At 40.8% G+C, this 21,243-nt stretch overlaps 1 protein-coding gene across 1 annotated transcript in view; it reads right to left on the bottom strand.

Moving 5' to 3' along the window:
* LOC150061708 (inactive tyrosine-protein kinase transmembrane receptor ROR1-like) overlaps positions 1 to 19,910 on the bottom strand; it is an 85,094-nt gene extending 65,184 nt beyond the window's left edge. The window contains exon 1 of the mRNA XM_090333980.1: positions 19,826 to 19,910. Within this exon, the coding sequence (XP_090190106.1) occupies positions 19,826 to 19,910 (85 nt within the window). The remainder of the gene's footprint in view (positions 1 to 19,825) is intronic.
* Between the last annotated feature and the right edge of the window lie 1,333 nt (positions 19,911 to 21,243).

Here is a 21,243-nt window from a genome sequence, read left to right on the forward strand (position 1 = left end):
TAGGCTGATAGGCATGGGCCTGAACCTATTACAGAAGAATATTCCAGCATAATTACTTCCATTACAAGCTTTCTGTCTGTGATCTCACCCAACCTCAGGTTTCTGTTTAACATCACTTGGCACCCACTTCTAGCTACTCTGAGCACAGGTGTCCCCCTCCTCCAAAATTAGTATTTCAAAAATAATAGCATTGCAGCTAAGAATGTGGCTTTGCAAAATAAACACTGCATTGCCTCCCTTGCAGCTATGCCTGGCCTGTGAGATATGCAAAGGTATGCTTGTGCTACTGAGGTTTTTCCTTCAGATGGGCTGAGTGTGTTCTCCATAAACTCCCTTTGTATTTTCTGCAGGGACCCAGGCAATGCAAGGAAGCCATCATCAGATGATGGCGGGATCTACAGAGCAAGGAACAGGTCTGGGATCTTGAAATAGCACCTTGAATAGGATTTGTGGTCTGAATAGGGTGGGATAGGTCATTTTACCTGATAATGGAATGCCAGCACAGTGGCAAACCATCGCAGCTCAGCTATCATGAAGCTTACCAAATGGTAAGGCAGAGCTACAGGATAACAGGGCTAAAGCCCTGGATGGCTTATGTTTGTCTACAGTCTTTATTCTAACAACCAAATTTATATCCTGACTATTACACCATCACAGTCATGATTATACTAAATCTGTTTGCTTAGCCCAAGTCTTCCTACTGAAATTCACAGTTTCCCACAAATCTAGAGGCTCCCTCTACTTGGCAGCTCTCCCAGATTCAACCTAAACTGTGACTTATTTCCCAGCATACTTTCTTCCCAACCCCCTTCCCCCCAGACTTTTGCAGGGGAACATCTAGTTTCACATTTCCCATGCTTAAAATCTGTATGTTACTCCTTAATCTACCTTCTCTTTTAGGTCTCAAGTCTTATTCATGATGCTCTTTCAGGCCCTCAAAACTGTCCCCTTCTCTACATATTTCACCATCATCAAATGAAGGCTTTCATTGTAGCAAATCTGTACTGCCATGGTAACTATTTTCTGCCTAAAATGCACCCTATCTACTGCAACCCAGTAGTTACCATCAGTTAGTTGATCACCTATTACATGCTAAGCCCTAGTTTGAACACTATGTGTTCTTTACCTCATCACAATCACCATGAAGATATTAACAATATTGTTTTATAGAAAAGGAAACAGTGGTTCTAAGAGGTTAAATAAACCTTACCAAAGTCATACGACTACTAAGTAGTAGAAATGTGGCAAGAACATGGGAATAGTCAAGTTCCATTTTGCCATTTGGCACTCAGAATATTCAGTAAATAATTACACAGAAAGAAGAATGAATGAGTGAATGAATGAATGCTTCCCCATATTCACTATGGCCACTCTTTCTAAATCACAGGTTTCATTATATAATTTGAATTTCCCCAGTAGAGAGTCAAGGATAAGGCCCCCATAATTTTCATTGTCCCACACCCCTTATCCAAATAAGATACCATCCAAGTAAAAATAATGTGCTTTCTATGTAATGTAGCTTTTGGACAGGAACTCAGATCCCTACCACTACTTCCTCCTCAAAGCATCCATGAGAAAATACACAGTCTAGCTAAAAACTTTTGCTTGCCAGCTTCGTGCACATCCCTTTGTCCCTCTCTATCACCCTTATCCAACCAGATAGCTATCCTCTGGATACTTAGAGACACTGGACTCCTCCTAAATATTTTAGCGGTACCATGGTTTCGTTCACATTTATAAATATTGGATGTCCCAGACTTGGCTTCAAGGATGTCCATAGTTCAGGCAAATTGGCCTTTGCAACCTCATGTTTAATCCTTACCCAGAGTAAAGCTACAGGGAGTACTTATCTGTCAACACACCCAGAAAGGTAGGTGACTTTCCCCATTCCATCCTGGGCTCCTGTATGACTTCCTTTCTGTGTTGTGCTCTGACTACTCTACTGGATCCATCAAGACTCAGCTTGAAGTCACCTCTGAAGTTTCTGGACCTCCAGTATTCACATTAGATTTCTATAGAAATCATTGCAAAACTCCCAGCTGTTCTTAAAATGAAACCCAAATTTCGTATCAAGGTCCTCCCTAAACTAACTTGGCCCCATACATTCTTCCTCAACATGAACTACGCTCTCACCTCCTCCATATTGGAGATCTCATAGAGAATCTAAGAGAACTTTTGGTTCATCCCTTATACAACAGCAAAATGTCTGTGCCCTGCCTTATTCCACACTTAAAGCAAAGCAGTGGATCTGAAAGGGTGAATCTGGGGTATGCCTGCCACCAGAAGGAAGATGGGAGGTTGCATTATCTTTGGAACCTGGCCTCACACAAAAATTATCTGGTGGGTCACAAAAATTTTCTAATAAACTCAAAGAAGTTCTTTGACTAAGTTTACCCAAAGAAATTCTTTGAACAGGTTGGGTGACCAGAAAGTAGAAAGAAGGAAATACTTTATGTTGGAACAAATTTAAGTTAAGGAACATATAAGGCTATCTACTTTACTTCATTTGTCACCATTACCACATGATGCTTTAGATATATATTTATTTTGTTTTTTGTTTTTTTTTTTTTACTAGAAACTCCATACAACAGTAATTGGATTCCCTTTCTTCAAAGCAGTGCCTAGACTCAATAAACCAAGATTGGCTGAATGATGGAATGATTGAGTGAAGCACTACATACTCAGTTGACCAAGCACTCTCTTGACTTCAGTTTTATTTCTTTGGAGGTCTTGGGATACACTAAGCACACTATTACCTCAGGACCTTTGTACTTCATGTCCCCAAAAGTGGACTAAAGTTTTATGGGGCCTGAAACTTATATCACCAGAAATAGACAGGTAAGGTGTATTGTTAAGAAAAAATTTCACACACAGGCTTAGATCCCTCTGAGGGCCTTGGAGAAGCTGTATAAAGTTGAGCCGAGAGCATTGCATTTGTAGTTCCCTGGCAAACACTTTTACAACACTGCATATATTCCATCTCTTCCTCTCTCCTCTTCTTCCTTCAGGTGAGAGCTCCATACAAATTATCTTTGTCTCAGAGATGAGTTCTCCCAGCCCAATCCATCACACTGTTGCATGCCTTCCATATCACTTTTCAGTAAGAAATATGCTCTTTATCAGTATTTCATTTATTTGTTTATTGTCTGTCTTCACCCCGCAAGAATGCCAGCTTTTAGAGACTTTGTCTGATTCAACAGTGCAGGCTGCCTAGAGCTATGTTTGTCACATGGTCACGCCCTAAAAAAAGATTTGCTACAAAATACAAAGAGCTCAGAGGCCACCTCCCACGTTCTATGAAAACCCAAATGAGAAATAGGATCAGGGCAAAAGGATTCAATAAATTAACTAGCCTCTTTCACTTGCTTTTCTGTGGCCTCTGGGAAAGTGATCCGTGATTTGCCTATTGCTAATGACCACAATGAATCACTTATTAGCCTTTCCCTGGATTCCTTGGGTTTTCTAACTCTAAAAGGGCAATGAAATCCCTAGAGAGAACTTTCGGGAGTTTTGTTTGTTTGTTTGTTTCCTTTTTCTTTTTGAGATAGGGTCTCTAGTCTCCCTATGCAGCCCAGATTGGCTTTCAACTCTCTAGCCTCCTGCCTCAGCCTCCCAAATGCTGTAATTACAGGTGTGCACCACTGTGCCCTACTTTCCAGAGAAAATTTCTTGCTTGCCAAGAATGCAAAGTTTGGGGCTTTATTTGACGTTATTTTTTTGGAGATATTACAACTTTCCAGCAAATTCTGACAGATTGTTACATAAGGCCTTTGGTGGCATTTCATCACATTTTCTCATACATAATGAATAGTGATCTTGCATTCATAGGTTCATTGCTTGGATGAAATTTCACTGCCAATTTCTGCTTCCTTCTCTGTGGTTTCAAAATGCTTTAACCCCTGCAGGACACTACTCATTCATTTCTTTTTAAAGGGTGGGCTAGCCTTCTGGTACCTAAATCTGATTGTTCTCAACATTCATTTGTGGTGCTGACCAAAAACAGAATTTTGAGGGCTTTCCCTCCGTCCTCCTTATCTGAACCTCCAGAGGCCAGCAGGTCTAAACAAGGGCCTACCATGATCTGGATGTGCAGTCAAGTTTGGAAATGGCTACGATTCCAAAAACCTCACATAGTAATGAAAGGTCAAAACAACTGGGCCAACACAAGAAGTGCAGGTAAGTTTATAAACGTTGTTTAATTAAAAAGAAAGAAAGAACTATTTCCTTCACTTCCAGTACATACATCCAGTTTCCTTTGTACAACTTACAGCACTGGCTAGACTGGGCTATTCAAAGACAAAGGAAAATGACAGAAGTCCTCAAGTTCCCAGGTAACCCTCTTTGGGAAATGTAAGTACTTTTATAATCAGTGTGAAATCTTTCCAGTTCTGAAGGAGACAGGCCGCTGAAAGAGAATCACTAAGCTCCTTGCCTTGGAAGAATTTTAGATCAAGCTAAGATCGCAGACACGCCAAATAGGCTAAGAAGTCGAAGGGGGAGTTGGCTAGAGTGTGGCAGAAAGAGAAGAATACCCACAGACAAATTACCCACTCTGTGGTCTTGGGTGAACTGCAGAATCATTCCAAGTTCAAGTCTGTAGATGAAGCACTGTTTAAATATAGTGAATTCTTTCCTGTTGGCTTACTGGAAAGCCAAAGCCAAGCTCAATTCTTACCTTGATTTGATAGAACATAATCCCTATTACCTCAACTAAAGCAAAATCTTTCCTTTCTCTTCACGAATGGAGAGCAGAAAGGAAAGCTGTTGATTCATCAGGGAAAAAAAAAATCACTGCATGGTACTGCATTTGGACTTCTTCCTCCTCTTAAATAAGTAAATAAGAAGCCCTTCTTTATATGAAATGGTCTAGATGTTTGTGTGGGGACTGATGAAAGTGTACCACCTCTACTTCCCTTCTGCACAGCAGACTGAGCATGTGTTCATGAAGAAAGATCATTAAACACATGGTACAATGTCACTGAACATGTCATAAGTTAAAATGAAATAACAATTACATATTTATTATATATCTTAGATTGTGCTACTTTACAAAACATTGTGACTCATAACAGAAATTTATTTCTCATAGTTCAGGAGGACTGGATGTCCAGGATCAAGTGGCTGATAGATTCAGCATTTGGTGCCTGTGCACTTGTGGTGGTTTATAGATGGTTTTTTCACCATTATAAACCTCATATGAGGGAGGAGGGAAGGAAGGAAGGAGCTCTCTGCAGCTTTCTTTTAAAAAAATAATAAAAGTACTAATCCTATTCATGAGGGTTTCACCCTTGTCTCATACCACATACTGTGAATTCATAGCGTAACAAGTGAGTTTGGAGGGGACAGATAATCACTTTATGGAGTCCCATGTGCTCATTGGCTTCCACACTTTGCTGCCGCCTCCTATATAGAATATCTTCTAGGCATTAACTCTGTAGCAAGTATATGGTGGTAAGCAACTGCCTTCAAGGACCTTTGCCTTCTGGAGGCTATAGACTTACCATGATATTACCAATCCCAAGCTACTCAGCAAAAGCACTAAGTCTTGGCTTTCAATGGAACTTAAAAGAAAGGTTAAGTTGAGCACTCTCCAAATTTGCCCATCAATAAGAAATATTTGATCACAAACGTCTATCATAGATAGATGGATAGATAATACATGGATAAATGGATGGATGGAGTCTGGATGGAAGGACAGATCCGTAGGTAGACAGATAATGACATGTTCTGAATTTAAATATACACATACATGTCATTCTATGCCAATATAGTCTATATTATAAAATATGTACATAAATGTAAATATTTAAGGGATGAGATTTTAAGAATAAGAATAAATCCTAGTATTTTCTTCTATTTTTGTTTTTGTTTTGGCTATCACAGTGAATCCCCTTATCTGGACCTTAGAATATTCTTTCAAATTCCAGAGGCAAGTTATCATTCAGTGCTCTGTAAAATGAAGATAACAGAAGAACCCATCTTGCAGTGTATTTAGGAGAGGTAAAATAAAATAATTTAGAAAGGCACTAATTGTTGGCACATTATAAACACATGAAATGACTGCAATTATTATCAATATAGTACTGTTATTTATAAGTAGTATCTGCTTTCAAGTACGATTTTAGAAGATAGTTTGTATGTCTTTTCATTCAAAACTCAGAGGACATGCTTTTTAATCTTTAGCATCAGATATCAAGAAGGCTAAGAGTTCAAGACTCAGCTGAGGATCTGATTCTCCATGAGAACAGATGCAGGTAGAACTATGTTGAAAGGCTATCTGCTCCTACTGTAAATCTTCCACTGGTACCAGTTCATACAAGTCTCAGCTGTCACATCCCATCTTCTGTCCCACCTCTTTTTTTTTTTTTTTTTTTTGCCAGTCCTGGGCTTGAGCTCAAGGCCTGAGCACTGTCCTTGGACTTTCTCAAGGCTAGAGCTCTACCACTTGTGCCTCAGCACCACTCCGGCTTTTTTGTATGTATGTGGTACCAAGGAGTCGAACCCGGGCCTTTGTGCATGCTAGGCAAGCACTCTAGCACTAGGCCAAACTCCCGGCCCCTACCCTACCTCTTTTATGGACAGCCTCCCCTCTGCACTCATGGGGGGGACCTGCATGGAGCTGATTGATATGTGTATTACACATGATTAAAGGGCCAGGGAGAAAAAATGCATAGGCTCCAATACAGATCCAGGAGTAGTTTTCAAAATTCCCTGTTTAGATGAGAATGCTTTAAAACTGAAGTATGTTTTCCTTGGCAGAGGTACCACCTCCCCCTCAATTAGATGCAATTTCTTTCTGACATTTTAAGAATTGTTTTATGTCTGTATTCCCTATAAGGACTGTCCATGGAAGTCAGATGGAAATTATAGTCCTAAGAATGGTCACATTAGCATAGAAGGTATTGCCTGAGCCCCAAGCTAAATATCCCTGTCCAGGCCAGCCTGCCAGTGCAATGATTAACAAGTTGGGCTGCCACACAGGGGACCATACTGGGTGTGCTTTTGGACTGCTGCTCCTGGGCCAACATGGGCAACGTGTGTTTAGTCTATCAGACTATTTACTCAGGATGCCTATCACTATGCAACCGAGACAGCCGTCTGAGAGAGGACTTGGAATGCCCTGGAGAGCACAAGTCGGGAGAGGTAAATCTATTTTTCCATTAGATTCTTTTCCCAGCTTAATTCTGTCTCCACTGCTGGGAAGAATTTTGTTTGTTGCTTCATCATGGTTGTTAGTCTTAGGCCAACCTGGGCCTTAAATATAAAGCTTCAGCGAGGTGACAGGTTTAGGAAAACTCCACCAACTAGTCATGTGGTGGTATCCCCACTTCCGTCTTTGCCAAGCTCCTGATTGGCATTAGGGTACCCTCTTTTACCAGACCATCTTGGGTACTGAAAAAGTAAGGACAGCTATGTGCCAGGGATTGCATATAAAAAGTCCCGTCTTGAATACTTGTTTCTTAAACATGACATTTGAAATATGATATAAAAATCAGAGTTAATAAAATCGTATTTAAAAAAAAAAAAGTAAGGACGGTTGTAATATACATATCCAGCAAGTAAACAAGAATGCCATGACTCAGAATTTGTAGATCTGGGTCCAAACCCCACCTCTGACACTTAGTAGTCATATAATCTCTCTGTTAGGTTCCCCCCCAAATACTGCAAATAGTAATGTCACTTTTAAAAGATTGCTTTGGAAGTTAAACAGGAATTACAAAAATATGCTCAGTTACTATGATAAAATTTGATTTAGCCATCCCAAAATATATATAACTACCAAAATATCATATTGTAAATCACAAATATATTCAATTTTTATTAATAAAATATTTTTAAGAAAGTCAAATGCATTTGATTTCATGCCAATGTCAAACAAAGTGGAAAGCCATAATGATAGCTATACAGACACTGGGGAAAAAAATCTTGAAGGGAATTTTTAGTTATACCGTGAAGATATTCTCTTCTTGCTCAAATATCTACAGATCTTCTAAACCTTGTAACCAGGATAGAGAGAGTAGGAACCAGTGGGTACTTGATTAATTGACTATTACAGATTGTATCCTGACAGTAGGCCATGAGCCTTGAGCGTCTGACCACAGCCCACACACCAGTAAACAGAAGCTGTCACTACAGAAATGCAGCAGAGGATGGCTCTGGATTATGATGGCCATACTTTTAATGAAGGCACAGAGAGAGGCTGAGAATATTCTGTATCTCATACAGACCATCTCACAAGCACCAAGCCAGAAAGTTGGTGAGTCTGAGTAGAACAAGAGGAAGATGGTCCCTTTGCCATATCTGGCCTAGGGCTTCCCCACTTTTCCAAAGTTAAGGGACTGGAATTGACATGAGAACCATGTTACAGCAAGAGCCTACTACTCTACAGTTGCCAATGTGGGCTAAGTTTGCTTCACTAATGCCATATGGGAAAGAAGATTTACTATATAAGGCCTACCCTTTCAAGAGTTAGAACATGGAAGCCAGGGCTCCAGGTTATCAAATAAAGAAATATTGGAGCTGTGAATCCTTGCTAGGAATATTTGCTAGAACAAGTAAAAGCACAGGAAGGCAGGGTGGAATGGTTTATACAAGCAACAGCTGGCCCCATGTGGAGTTACAGGGGATCAACAGCAGTCACTGTTCAGGTGAGGGATAGAAGACAGCAAAAGATACTTGTGACAACCTCTGAGTAATTCTGATATGCTACCAAGGTTGGGAAATACCTGATGAGGTCATTTGACCTTTTAACTTTGTTGAGAGAAAAAGAGTGGAAGGCTGAGGATCTTTAGCCCACAGTCCTTAGGATATTTGACCACAGCTTGTACCCACTATGTCAGAACTCGGTGAAGCACAAAGTCTCTTGCCTGTGACTCCAGAACAATCTCTTCTCAGTGCCTAATGCTCCCTACTACATTCCTCATCTTTCAGCTTCAAACAAGGTTACCAATGAGAGCACAGAGGAAATAGGGTCAGAATCGTAGCATTTCTTTGCACCGTAATTCTCAGAAATGCATCAACAAATACAAGATGCTTCTTACTGGAATAACAAAATAGACCACTTAAGTAAATCAAGCTATTTGGTGGAGGCCAAGAGAGCTATTGATACTAGTTTGCCTGTCTCCAAGGAACAAAATACTGAAAGGCAAGGGCTTAAAATGAATGAAAATGTATCCAATGCACAATCAAACGAAAACGTTGTGGGCCAGTGGCCAGGGATTATCTGCCAATTGGATCTCTTTCAGCGCCCTAAATTTAACCAGCTGGGATTCTTTTTTTCCTCCCTCCCTTTTTCCTAAGTATCATCTTTTTCAACCTTCTGAAAGGAAGAGATTTTCCTTTTAATGGGAAATCTGTATTTCATCATAAAGATGGAACACAACGTGCCTCTCCTGGGAAGTAGGTTCTTTGTGTATTGTATGTTTGGCATCAAAGAAAAGCTCAAATTCCAGCAAATTTATTTCAGGAATGATGCACTAGAAGCATATATCTGTGGAACTTAAGGTAGAATCTCATCTCTATCTCCATCGTATTAATAATGCTTTGCATTTCAGATCACTTGAGCAATTCTACAAATGGAATCAATCTTGAAATCTCCAAGTTGTTCCAAGCTGCACTCACTGAAGCTTGATTATATGTTTGCATGTGTGTGTGTGTGTGCGCGGGTGTGTGCGTGTGTATATGCATATGTGTGTGTGGAGAGAAAGATGGAAAGACTGTCCTTAGATATCAATTATGACTATGTCTAAGTGAGATAATGATATTCTTTCATATTTGTATTAGAATCACTTATCTGTGACAAGTATTTAGCACTTTGCACTCTCAAAACCATTTTAACTAACAAAGAATCATCAATAAATCATAAGTAAAAGTAGCAATGGCCCTTCTTGCAATCAAATGATGAGATCAGGTTCTCTCTTCAAAAAGGATTAGCCAGTTTAAAGATACTGGCTCCATCTCAAGTCTGCAGAGGCAGAGCTATTAGCTAGCATCTGCATTGCTAATGTCGTTAATGACCAGATAAGCTCTTACCTCCACCCCCACCCCAACACAAGGACTTGGGCATGAGGAGAATACTTCGCTGAGCGTTCAAGGAGGGCAGCATCTTCTATGGGCTTCTTCTGGATAGGGCTGCCAAGTCTGGGGCTCTGTACTAGGCTATATGCATGCCAACACATCTGTTCTGATCAGGGAAGAACAATATGGGAATGGGTACTGGTGCATGGCTCAGGTTTGCACATCCATAGAGCTTTTATTCAAAGACTGTGACAGAGGAGCCAATCCCCACCATTTAACAGGCCACCTCATGAAAATTTCCTGGATGAGTAGAAATACCACAGGGGGCTGACAAGAGCCAGAAATCCAGGAATGATTCTGTTTGCTTATTCATTCAACAAACATTTACTAAGTAGCTCAAACACTTAGCTATTGTACACAACCATTTAATTTTCAAATTGTACAAATGTTTATCTACAAGGAAGAGTAGAAGGTAGGATGTAAGTCTGCCTAGACTGTGGCCCTCCAAGAAAAGATTTTTCTTTAAAGACATCCACTGAGCAACCCTGTCCATACAGCAGCATCCAGCTAGAGGAAGTGCAGTTTTCAAAATCTCGCAAAAGTGACACATGAGCTAGCAGTGGCCCTGTTCCAAAGGCTGTGTGTTGCATTGGGCAAAGGATACAACATTTTAAATGGCTTGACTCTTGCCCTGAAGACAATTCATCTAAATGGAGGCAGAAAGTAAACAAGCGCAATAAGATACCACCATGACTACAAAAATAGTTTGCAAAAAGCACAATGGAAGCACGAGAAAGAACTCCTGGTTCAACATAATATTAACACTATCCACAAAGAAATGTTCAGAAGGAAAAGACAAAGAAGGAGGAGGCAAAGAATTGCAAACATTTATTAGTATCTCTTCTGGGCTAAGACTGTTCATATCAATCATTGGAGCTGGGCTCAGAAAGGTTGAACATAGCTATTCAAGGTAGAGTAGAGATCTTTGGGCAGGTCCAACTAGTACCAGAGCCCTCACATGCCATAAAACACTTTTCCCCACTGTTCAGTACACAGACATTTATCGGGCTTTTGTTGATTGTGCCAATCAGGGTGGTGGGCTCAGCTTCCAGATGTACTGGAGGGGTCTGATTGAGAGTGTAAACTGAGAGCAATCTGCCTGAAATGAATTCTTGCTCTGCCTCCTCTCCCCTCAGTTTGCTTTTATATAGGTGTAATAGTGGAGTGTGCATCCACAGATTCAATCTAGGAGTAGAAATACCAGGGGTAGAGAATGGGTCTGTACAGGAAATATGGGGGGGGGAGGTATCTTTACTGAGCATGTACAGATTTAGTTCTTGTCATTATTCGCTAAACAAGATAACAACTATTCTTACATTTATCTCGGATTAGGTGTTATAAGTAATGCAGGGACGATTTAGAGTATACAAGGATGTAAACACTATACCACGCTAAATAATGTGCTTTCCACAGATTGTAGCATTCGTGGTGGGATGGAAAGAAATCTTCCTCAGAGACAGAAGGATAACTAGACCTACCTAATATGGTTTTCAGTAAGGATTAAGAAAATAGATGCAAAGTGTCTGGCAAAATGCCTGGTATATAGAAAGCACTACAAAGGGTATGGAATAGTGTGTTAGATATTATTAGCAGTGGTTGTGCTAGCAGTTTCATTATCTCACAGTTTATAAACACAAGCAACTGCACAGAGAAGGGGCCAAAGCCTTCTGATCATTATAAAACCTGAGATGTGTGGACATGCTCAGATTAAACCTCTCTAAAGATGTCCACAGCTCTAGGCATGTAGAAAGCCTATCACACAGGCATTCCTGCAAAAGAGAAAGGGCTGGTGTTATGTTATCTCCACTTGAAAGGCAAGGAAATCTAGGATTAGAAGTGCTCAGTGACTTCATCAACATAAGACAATCCATTAAGGTAGACTGCTGCATTGTGCTAATTTACTGTACCCTGATACTTAGAACAAAAATAAAGAAAAAATTCATTTTAAAAATTTTACCCAAATCTGTCAATTTCAACATTTTTTTTTTGCCAGTCCTGGGCTTAGGCTCAGCGCTTGAGCACTGCCCCTGGATTTTTTTCTCAAGGCTAGGGCTCTACCACTTGAGCCACAGCACCATTTCTGGCTTTTTGCTACATATGTGGTACTGAGGAATTGAACCCAGGTCTTCGTGCATGCTAGGCAAGTACTCTACCACTAGGCCAAACTCCTGGCCCAATTTCAACATTTTTGTGACAGCTTTATAAGTGAAAAGTAAACTGCTTTCCATTATGCCCCTTGCCCTTTAAAACTTCAGTATGAATTTTAATAAATATGCAGTATTGTGTAATAATATGTATTTTTCAAATGGTCACATTCCAATTTTTTTTAACAATGTCTATCACTGTAATTTTTTTCTCATACAGCAAATCTGGAGTGCAGGTCAATAGCTAACTTTCTCCTCTAACATGTATCTCACCTCTACCTGTAGTTCAGATAATTCTCAATTATTCTTCTGCTTCCTTATTTCTTTTTTCTTTACTGGCAGTGGGGCTTGAAACCAGGGCTTAGGCACTGTCCCCTAGCTTTTTTGCTCAAAGCTGACACTCTACCACTTGAGCCATAGTTTCACTTCTAGTTTTTTGCTGCTTAATGGAGATAAGAGTTTCATGAATTTTTCTGCCATGGGCTGGCTTATAAATGTGATCCTCGGATCTCAGCCTCCTCAATCACTAGGATGATAGGTGTGAGCCTCATTTATAAAGCACAATCACATAAACACGTTTTCTCTATGTAGTGTTCAAATTTGTTTTCTGAGCTACCAGGGCTCAAGGTGAGATTATGGTGGAAGTTGAGGCATGGTCGCTACATATGTGTGAGTTATTTAATCATAGAGATTCACAAAGTCTCCAGAAACAACTGTAGAACGTAGAAGGGTGGCTGGACTCTTTCCAGAGGGCAGGAAAACATGATTTAATATGGACATTGAAGAATGTGGAAGCATACCTAGCAGTGGCAGCACCAGACAAGGTATCTACAGAAAAAGGACAAATCCATAACCCTAAACAAGTTCAAATCCCAGGATGGCATGTCACACTTGTGGCCCAGAATAATTGAAAATTCTGTCTGGAAATAGCCACTTCCCTGATGAATGCACAGTATGACATAAAGCCTCAATGACTATAGAAACAGAAAGATGAATGCCTTCAACAACATGAGGGTGCTGGTGGTTCATGCCTGTAATCCTAGCTACTCAGGAAGCTGAGCTCTACAGATCGAGGTTCAGAGTCAGCCCAGGCAGAAAAGTCCATGGGATCATCTCCAATTAGCCAGCAAAAAGCTAGAAGCGGTGATGTGGCTCAAGTGGCAGTGCTCCAAACTTGAGCAAAAAATATAAGGGGCAATGACCAGGGCCTGATTTCAAGCCCCAGTATGGTTACACAGTCACATAGTCACACAGTCACACACACACACACACACACACACACACAGAAAGAGAAAAAAAAACAACAAATGAAGGAAGCAGAAAATTAATAACATAATGCCCATGTTTTTTTTTCTCTCAGCAACCAATATGTGAATACATGGAATGTATAAAAACTGGACCAGTGATGAGCTAAGGTATCTACAAGCTAGGTGAATTGGCTCATACCCATAATACAAGCTACTTGGAAGGCAGAGATCAAAGAATTACAGTTTCAGGCCAGCCTGAGCTTAAATGGTTGTATGATTCTTAACCAACATCTGGATGATGTGTTGCAGCCTGTTATACCAGCTTCAGAGGAAGTACAATGGCTGGGCATGGTGGCAAATGCTTAGAAACTCCAACACTGGAGAGCACAGCTCAGGCTGGCCAGGGTATAAAGCTAGATGCTACCTTCAAAATAACCACTACCTTCAAAATAATCAAGAGAAGCCCCGTGTGGTGGCTCACACCTATAGTCCTAGCCACTCAGGAGGCTGAGATCTGAGGATCAAGGTTCAAAGCTAGCCCAGGTACCAAAGACCATGAGACTGTTATCTCCAATTAACTACTAGAAAATGGTAAGTGGGGCTCCAGGAGTAGGGTGGTAGCCTTGAGCTGAAGAGCTCAGGGACAATGCCCAGGCTCAGAGTTCAAGCCCCATGAACCACACACACACACACACACACACACACACACACACACACACACACACACACACAAAACGAAGAGGATGGCTCAAATGGCAGGGTGCCTATCTTACAAATGTGATGTCTTGGATACTGCAAAATAAAAACAAAAACACCCTGAACTGAAAAGCCATCTACCGGTTAACTATTTCATTTATACAAATGACTCTATGCTGGGTAGAGGGGATATAGAAAAGTTTAAAATAGACAGGGTACTGTACTCAAGGAATTTATATTTACCATCATGTATGTATCTAGTTGGTACTTAACAAATATTCCCAGAGGATACACAGAATTATGTGTTTCTGATGGCGATCTTAGCAAGAACTAAAGTAGTTGCCTAGTTGGAGGCTCTTAGAGGTTCCATCACTTGGCCCAGATTCTAGCAATAATTAGCATGGTTAGGGGATGTGTTATTCTAAGATCATTTCTCCAAGTCATGTTCATAACATGTTGAGAATAATCCTGAACTTAGTCATATATCCTAGAAACTACTGACCTGGCAGCACTTTCAGAAAACACTGAAGATGTTTTATGAAATAGTCAATAGTTTCATAAAATACTTTCTCAAAGCAGGCACTTCATTGTTGAATACAACAAAATTTGCTCTGTTGGGTGGTAAGTAAGAATTCTAAAAGCAGATAATCTAACGTGCCTAATGCTTGATTTTACCATTCTTAACTTTCTCAGACTAAATAAGCCAAGGTTGGAGGCTAATACATTGTAAGTACTCTGTGGCAGCATTTTGAAGCCCACTGACTTTTTCCCTCACTTATTTCTGAGCATTACTCAATCAGTTAGGGAATGCTTGTAGTTTTCTATAGTAACTCATGACACAAAAAGTTCGAAGACTGAACACATTAAACCTTCCCTTATGTCTTTCAATCATAAGGTGAGGCACTGGCTTTCCCATTTTTTTCTTGGCCACTTTGCCTTTCACCCTCTCAGAAAATGCCTGCAACGTCCAGCTGTGGGTTACTACCAAAGCCCACATAATTTACAAGACTGTTTTTTTCTTTTACATTTGAAACCACAGTTACCTCATAAATAACTCCTTTTATCACAAGTGTGGATGCTCCTGTAATGCTACCTGCAACATGTCAAATGCTTCCTAAGTTATCTAATGTGCTAGACAGAAACTGCATTTGACCTCTAGGTTAACCCAAGTTAACCAGCAAACCTGACTGCTTTAAAGGCTTTCTCCTGCTCCAGCTGCTGATTCAAGCCATAAATTATCAGCACTCAGGGTAGTGGCAGGACAGTGCATCAGGAGCTTTTCTGACACTGGACAGTTTGTGATTAAATATAGGCTTAGTTCCCTTTCTCAGTAGTCAGGTATGTGGACATTATATATAATCCTGAGAAAGAGGACTTCTTTGGAATATACCCACAGAAAGGAAAAAAATAAATACATCCAGTAAATGAACAGAGAGAAGCTGTGTCTTAATCACTCACAGAAACCTCATTTTTCTCTAATTCTACATACTTTAGCCTCATCTGTGCCATCTTTTTACAATTAATCGCTTCACTAGGTCTCCAACAGCTTTACTCTTGGTAGACAAAGACTTCATTTCTTTTCTTTCCAGACAGAGTCTTGCCACTCACCTACCCCCAAGCCCCCTTAAGTGAAATTGCTACCAGGAAACTGTGCCAATATCCAAGTAAGAAACTCCATCGCCTACCTTCCCAAATCATCTTGGATATCTTCTGCTTCACACTACAATATCTTCTGCTAATTTTTTTAATTAGTCAAAATATCACTTTTTGTTTGTGTTACTTCTGAGGCTTGAACTCTGCCTGAGTGTTGTCCTTTCGCTTCTTTTGCATGTCTTTCCCTCTACCACTTGAGCCAAATCTCCACCTCTGTCTATTTTGATAGTAATTGGACATAAGAATCTCAGACTTTCTTGCCTGGGCTAACTTTGAATTGCAATCCTCAGATCTCAGCCTCCTGAGTAGCTCAGGTTACAGGCAGGAATCCAGCATGATCACATTATTTTATAAACATGTAAGTAAATATCACAATGAATCCATTTTGTACAATTAATTTGCCCTAATAAAAATTTTACAAAGAAGGCAAGTGCTAGTGGCTGGTGCCGGTAATCCTAGCTGCTCAGGAGGCTGAGATCTGGGGATCAGCCAGCCCAGGCAGGGAAATCAGTGAGACTTAATCTTCAATTAACGACCACAAAAGCTGGATGTGGAGCTGTGGTTCAGTGATAGACCATTAGCTAGCCTTAGCCAAAAGCAAACTACAAACAAACAAAAGATGAACAGCATCCAGACCCTGAGTTGAAGCCCCACGAGCAGCACATGCACATTTTTTTTTACAATTGAGCAACTTTCCCACTTTCTGATTTCCAGACAGGTTACTTTTAAACATATGATTTATCAAAATTCTCCCAAATCAAAGACCTACATAGATAAATGCTGATTGCTAAATTCTTGCCAAGTCAAAATGTAAAAGAACCATGACAAACGATGTCTTGGCTCCCTCATCTTTCCTTTGAAAAAAATAATTTATGACGTGAGATGGGTTAACTCCCCTTTATATCATCCAAATCCTCAGAAAATCTATGGCAGGCTCTGCCTGAAAGGCAATTTAACCTAGTAGGCTTTGACTCTTAAAAGATCTTCTCAAGAACAGACATTAGACACAGGCTGTTCATCCCTCAAGACCCTGATATCTCAAAAGCGCAAAAATAAATAAACTTTTATAAAAAGGAAACCCTGCCAAAGCCAACCCAAATGTTTTTCTTCTGCAAAATTTAAATGTGTTGAGCTGGATTCTGCCCCACAATCATTATGAATCTAAGTCTGTGGGAGATGTTAAAAACTTGAAAAATAGCTTTATCATCCCATAAAATCCATCCAAGAGAGTCAGGGCCCCAGTGGCTCATGCTTATAATACTAGCTATCTGGAGGCTGAGATGTAAGGATCATGGCTTGAAACTAGGCTAAGCATATAAATTCTTATGTTTCTTATCTCCAATTATCCAGCAAAAAGAATGAAGCTTAGCTGTGGTAAAGCACTAGCTCTGAGTTTAAAAGCTGAGAAAGAGTGAAAGTTCCTAAGTTCCTGAGTTGAAACCCTAGTACTGGTGACACACGCACGCGCACACGCACACACACACACTCAGAGGATCCATCAATCCATTCAAGACATAAGTGATAGAATATATTCAAGACGGACTTTATCCCCTTGACTGTGATAATATCTAAAATGTGTTATACATTTACTATAGAGGTCAGATAGGATGTTAAAGTTTACACAGGCCTAATATAATGTGACCCACAAGATCATGAGTAGCATCTTGAAGATGAATACCCTGGGTCTTCATGAGTTTAAGGCTCTTGTCCAGGGTGGTCACATAGTATATGAGTGACAAAGCTGATACATCTCAGAGACTAAGTACTGCCTGGAAAACTCCAGAGTCCTCTGTTCCATAGCAAGCCACCATATTGAGCGCAATGCCTGTTCCTCAGATACTGATCTTTTGATGTCCTCACTGCCTCTGGGTCCTTCTAAAACTGTTCTTCACTACCACCCTGAGCCCAGATTGAATCCTGCACCTGCAAAACAGCAGCTGAAGGAGACTGAGGTAGAGGTAAAACCAGAGTTCACCCCAACCCCTGGGCTCTAATCCACCCTCACTCTGCCTCTCTACTTCCACCCTTGCTGCAGTTCACTGTATGTGAACTATATTGAATCCACAGTCAGACACAAAGGTGTTGTAGGCATAGTTGAGGCAGATGGCATGTCTCACCTGACATATGTATGCACAACACTCACAGCACTTGTGCACATGACACTCATGGGTGGGAACCTGGGCTTTAATGTCAGCCTTGGTTCCAATTTCAACTCCACCTTTCCCATTGAGCCCTCCCAGAACCATCATTTCTTTACTTAAAACACAAGCATAATATTTTGGAAACCATCTTAATAAAATAATTAAAGCACTAATGTTCAATAGTTTTTATTATCTTTGTCTACAAAAGGTAGATATTTTCTTTGTTTGCAGTGATGGGCATCAAACCCAGGGTCTTCATGTACGCTAGGCAATCACTTTACCACTTAGCTAAGCCTCCAGCCTCAAAACAAAGGATGGTAATGACCTCTTCAGCCTTCTATGATAGAGCTGATTATTTTCTGAAAGAGAGCAAAGCAACCATGTTCTTTCATCCAACACACAGTTACGGAGCACCTGTCACATGCCAGAGAGTTGAATGAGTGCTTAAAATCCACACTGGGCTCGAGGCTCACTTCAGATGTAAGAGAACACTGATTAAGTAAGCAGCTTGACTAGTACTGGGCACTTTAACAATGAGATGTCCAAACCTTTTGAAGACAGTGGTATTAGCTCTGGTTTTGTTTTGGGTTTTTTTTTGCCAATCCTGGGCTTGAGCTCAGGGCCTGAGCACTGTCCTTGGACTTTCTCAAGGCTAGAGCTCTACCACCTGAGCCTCATTTCCGGCTTTTTTTTCTATGTTTGTGGTACCAAGGAATCGAACCCTGGTCTTTGTGCATGCTAGGCAAGCATTCTACCACTAGGCCAAACTCCTGGCCCCTTAGCTCTGTTTTTATATGTGAGTAAATGAGACTCATTCTGATATTTGGCCAAGGTCCCACAGCTGTGAGAGCAGCAGGTATCACCACATTTCTGCCCTAACGATCAAGTTTTAATAGATTCCAGGTGAATGGCCTTTTCTTGGGATTCCTTGTGCCTTCTCATCATCCCTTCCATCCAGTATACAATTTTAAAAAAAGAGATCGGTTTTTGACAATAAAATTAAAAATGGAATTTTAAACAATAGAGATAAATTCTTCTAACATTTTTTGTCAGTCGTGGGGCTTGAACTCAAGGCCTAAGCATTGTCCTCGGACTTTTTTCAAAGCTAGAGCTCTACCACTTGAGCCTCAGCAGCACTTCCTGCTTTGTTCTATGTATGTGGTACCAAGGAATTGAACTGGGGTCTTGGTGCATGCTAGGCAAGCACGCTACCACCAGGCCAAACTCGTGGCTCCAATTCTTTTAACTCTTAAAACAAGAAATTAAAGGCTGTCCTGGTCCCTGGCTTCAACCTCAGTCCCTGCACCTGGATAGGAAACAAAAACAACAATCAAAAGCAGCATCTTTAAAAAAAAAAAAAAAAGCAGCATCTTTCAGGACTCTTAGCAATGACTGCAGACATAAACAACTTCTATACAGGTGGGTTAAGAAGAATCAATACTGTCACCCACCATCCCACCTGCTCTATTTTAGGCTCAAACACCTGCATATTCACTACTTTAAGCTTCAGGCAAAACTCAGTGGACCAAGTGTCTAGTTGGAATGAATCTGCAACAAGGAGCTGGGGAAATGCCCCACACAGCAAGGACTGCAGAGACAACTGGAAGTACATTAAAATCCTGCCCAATCGCCTTCTGGTTGAAGGAGCTGACTACCTTCTCTGGAACAGCCTTCCTTCTACGAAGCAGAGAAAATAATGACAATGGTTGATGACCGCATCGCATCCAATGAGGGCTCTGCTGGGCAGCAGACCAGACAAACCACAGCTGCTCCCACATAGTGCATGCCATCAGGAGACATTATTCTTTCTTGGCTCCAGAACCGGTCCAATTGTCATCAACCCATCAGGGACAGTAGAGAATCTGACCTGGGCTGGATTTCACGACCAGGCTAACAGCCTGGTAACAGCCTGGTGCCACCCACTGCTCCTCCCTCCCCTGCTCCCCATTCATATCCGGTGAGTTCCAGAAGCCAATGAAAAATCCTCCTCACCACCTTTTCCTCCTGTCACCCATGCCAAGCAACCTTGCGCTCACTCATTCCATGAGCACCTGTTGAGCGGCATGCCAGGAATTGCAGTTAATTATGGGAGCTTTTATATATGTGTGGCTCAAAGCCAGGCCCTGAGCTAAGTGCTTTATAAATATTATCTCATTTAATCCCCACTGCAAGCCTGAGAGGTAAAGGCTGTTATAAGTAATTGGGATTCTGACAAGTGGTCATTGGCCCACTGCCACAGATGAAGGTGGAACTGGAACCCCTTCTGCTTGATTTCAAAGCCGCATCTTCCTGATACTCTACAGAACCTCTTACTTTAAAGTTCTACAACGCTGATAGTGAGGTGTCCATGTGTATTTCTAATTAATGTTTGCTTGGGGGAAGCATAAGCTATTTGGCATTGGCCTAAATAAAAGATCTGAATTCCAAAAGTGGTTATAGACATCTATGGATCCTAATGAACTCCCACATGAGGAATGCTTGGTTACGATGAGGAAGATATAACTGTAAGCACTTCACATGCTGCTATCCAAATCTACATAAAGGAAAGTCAGTAACAGGAGTATTAGAAAAAAAATCATTCACTAAATGAATGGATGTTGGAGAAATAGGATTGTCTTATTACAGTGTGTGGCCTCTCCAGGGCAGTCTGAACAGAACTTAGGAGTCCTATCCAGGTCCAAAGCTCTGAAAAGCCCTGTTCCCCCTACACAGGGAGTCCATTGGCCAGTGCTGTTAGAGGACTGGCTAGCCCTGATACTCAAAAATCATCATGCTCACCTATGCCAGAACACTTCGTGCATGGATGGTCAGAGGGCCTGTGCACAGACAGAAGGAATTTTGTAGAGCCTATCCTCTACAGGAAGGAGACTTATGATGGTTTTGTATGTGTGTATGCTTGCAAGCTAATAAAAGCTTGAACTTACAAAGAATTTCACCTATGATTTGCTTTTATTGGTCCATGGGTTATAGTTGCAAATAAGATATGGTTCTTAAAATCATTACTTACACACACACACACACACACACACACACAATTCTATGTACAGTTGAAGAGATAATGCCTGAATGACTGTCCAGCACAGTCCAAAAGGCTAGAAACTAGCCTATAAACACAAAAATGGAACCAGAGGCTGGTGACTCACATCTGTAATCCTAACTACTCAAGAGGCTGAGATCTGAGAAAGAAGTTTAAAACCAACTCAGGTTAGAAAGTACATAAGGCTCTTATCTCAAGTGAACTACTCAGAAGAAGCCAAAAGTGATGTTGTGACTCAAGTGGTAGAG

Source organism: Megascapheus bottae, chromosome 6 (assembly GCF_031878675.1).
Source record: "Megascapheus bottae isolate mThoBot1 chromosome 6, mThoBot2.hap1, whole genome shotgun sequence".
Classification (NCBI taxonomy): Eukaryota; Metazoa; Chordata; class Mammalia; order Rodentia; family Geomyidae; genus Megascapheus; species Megascapheus bottae.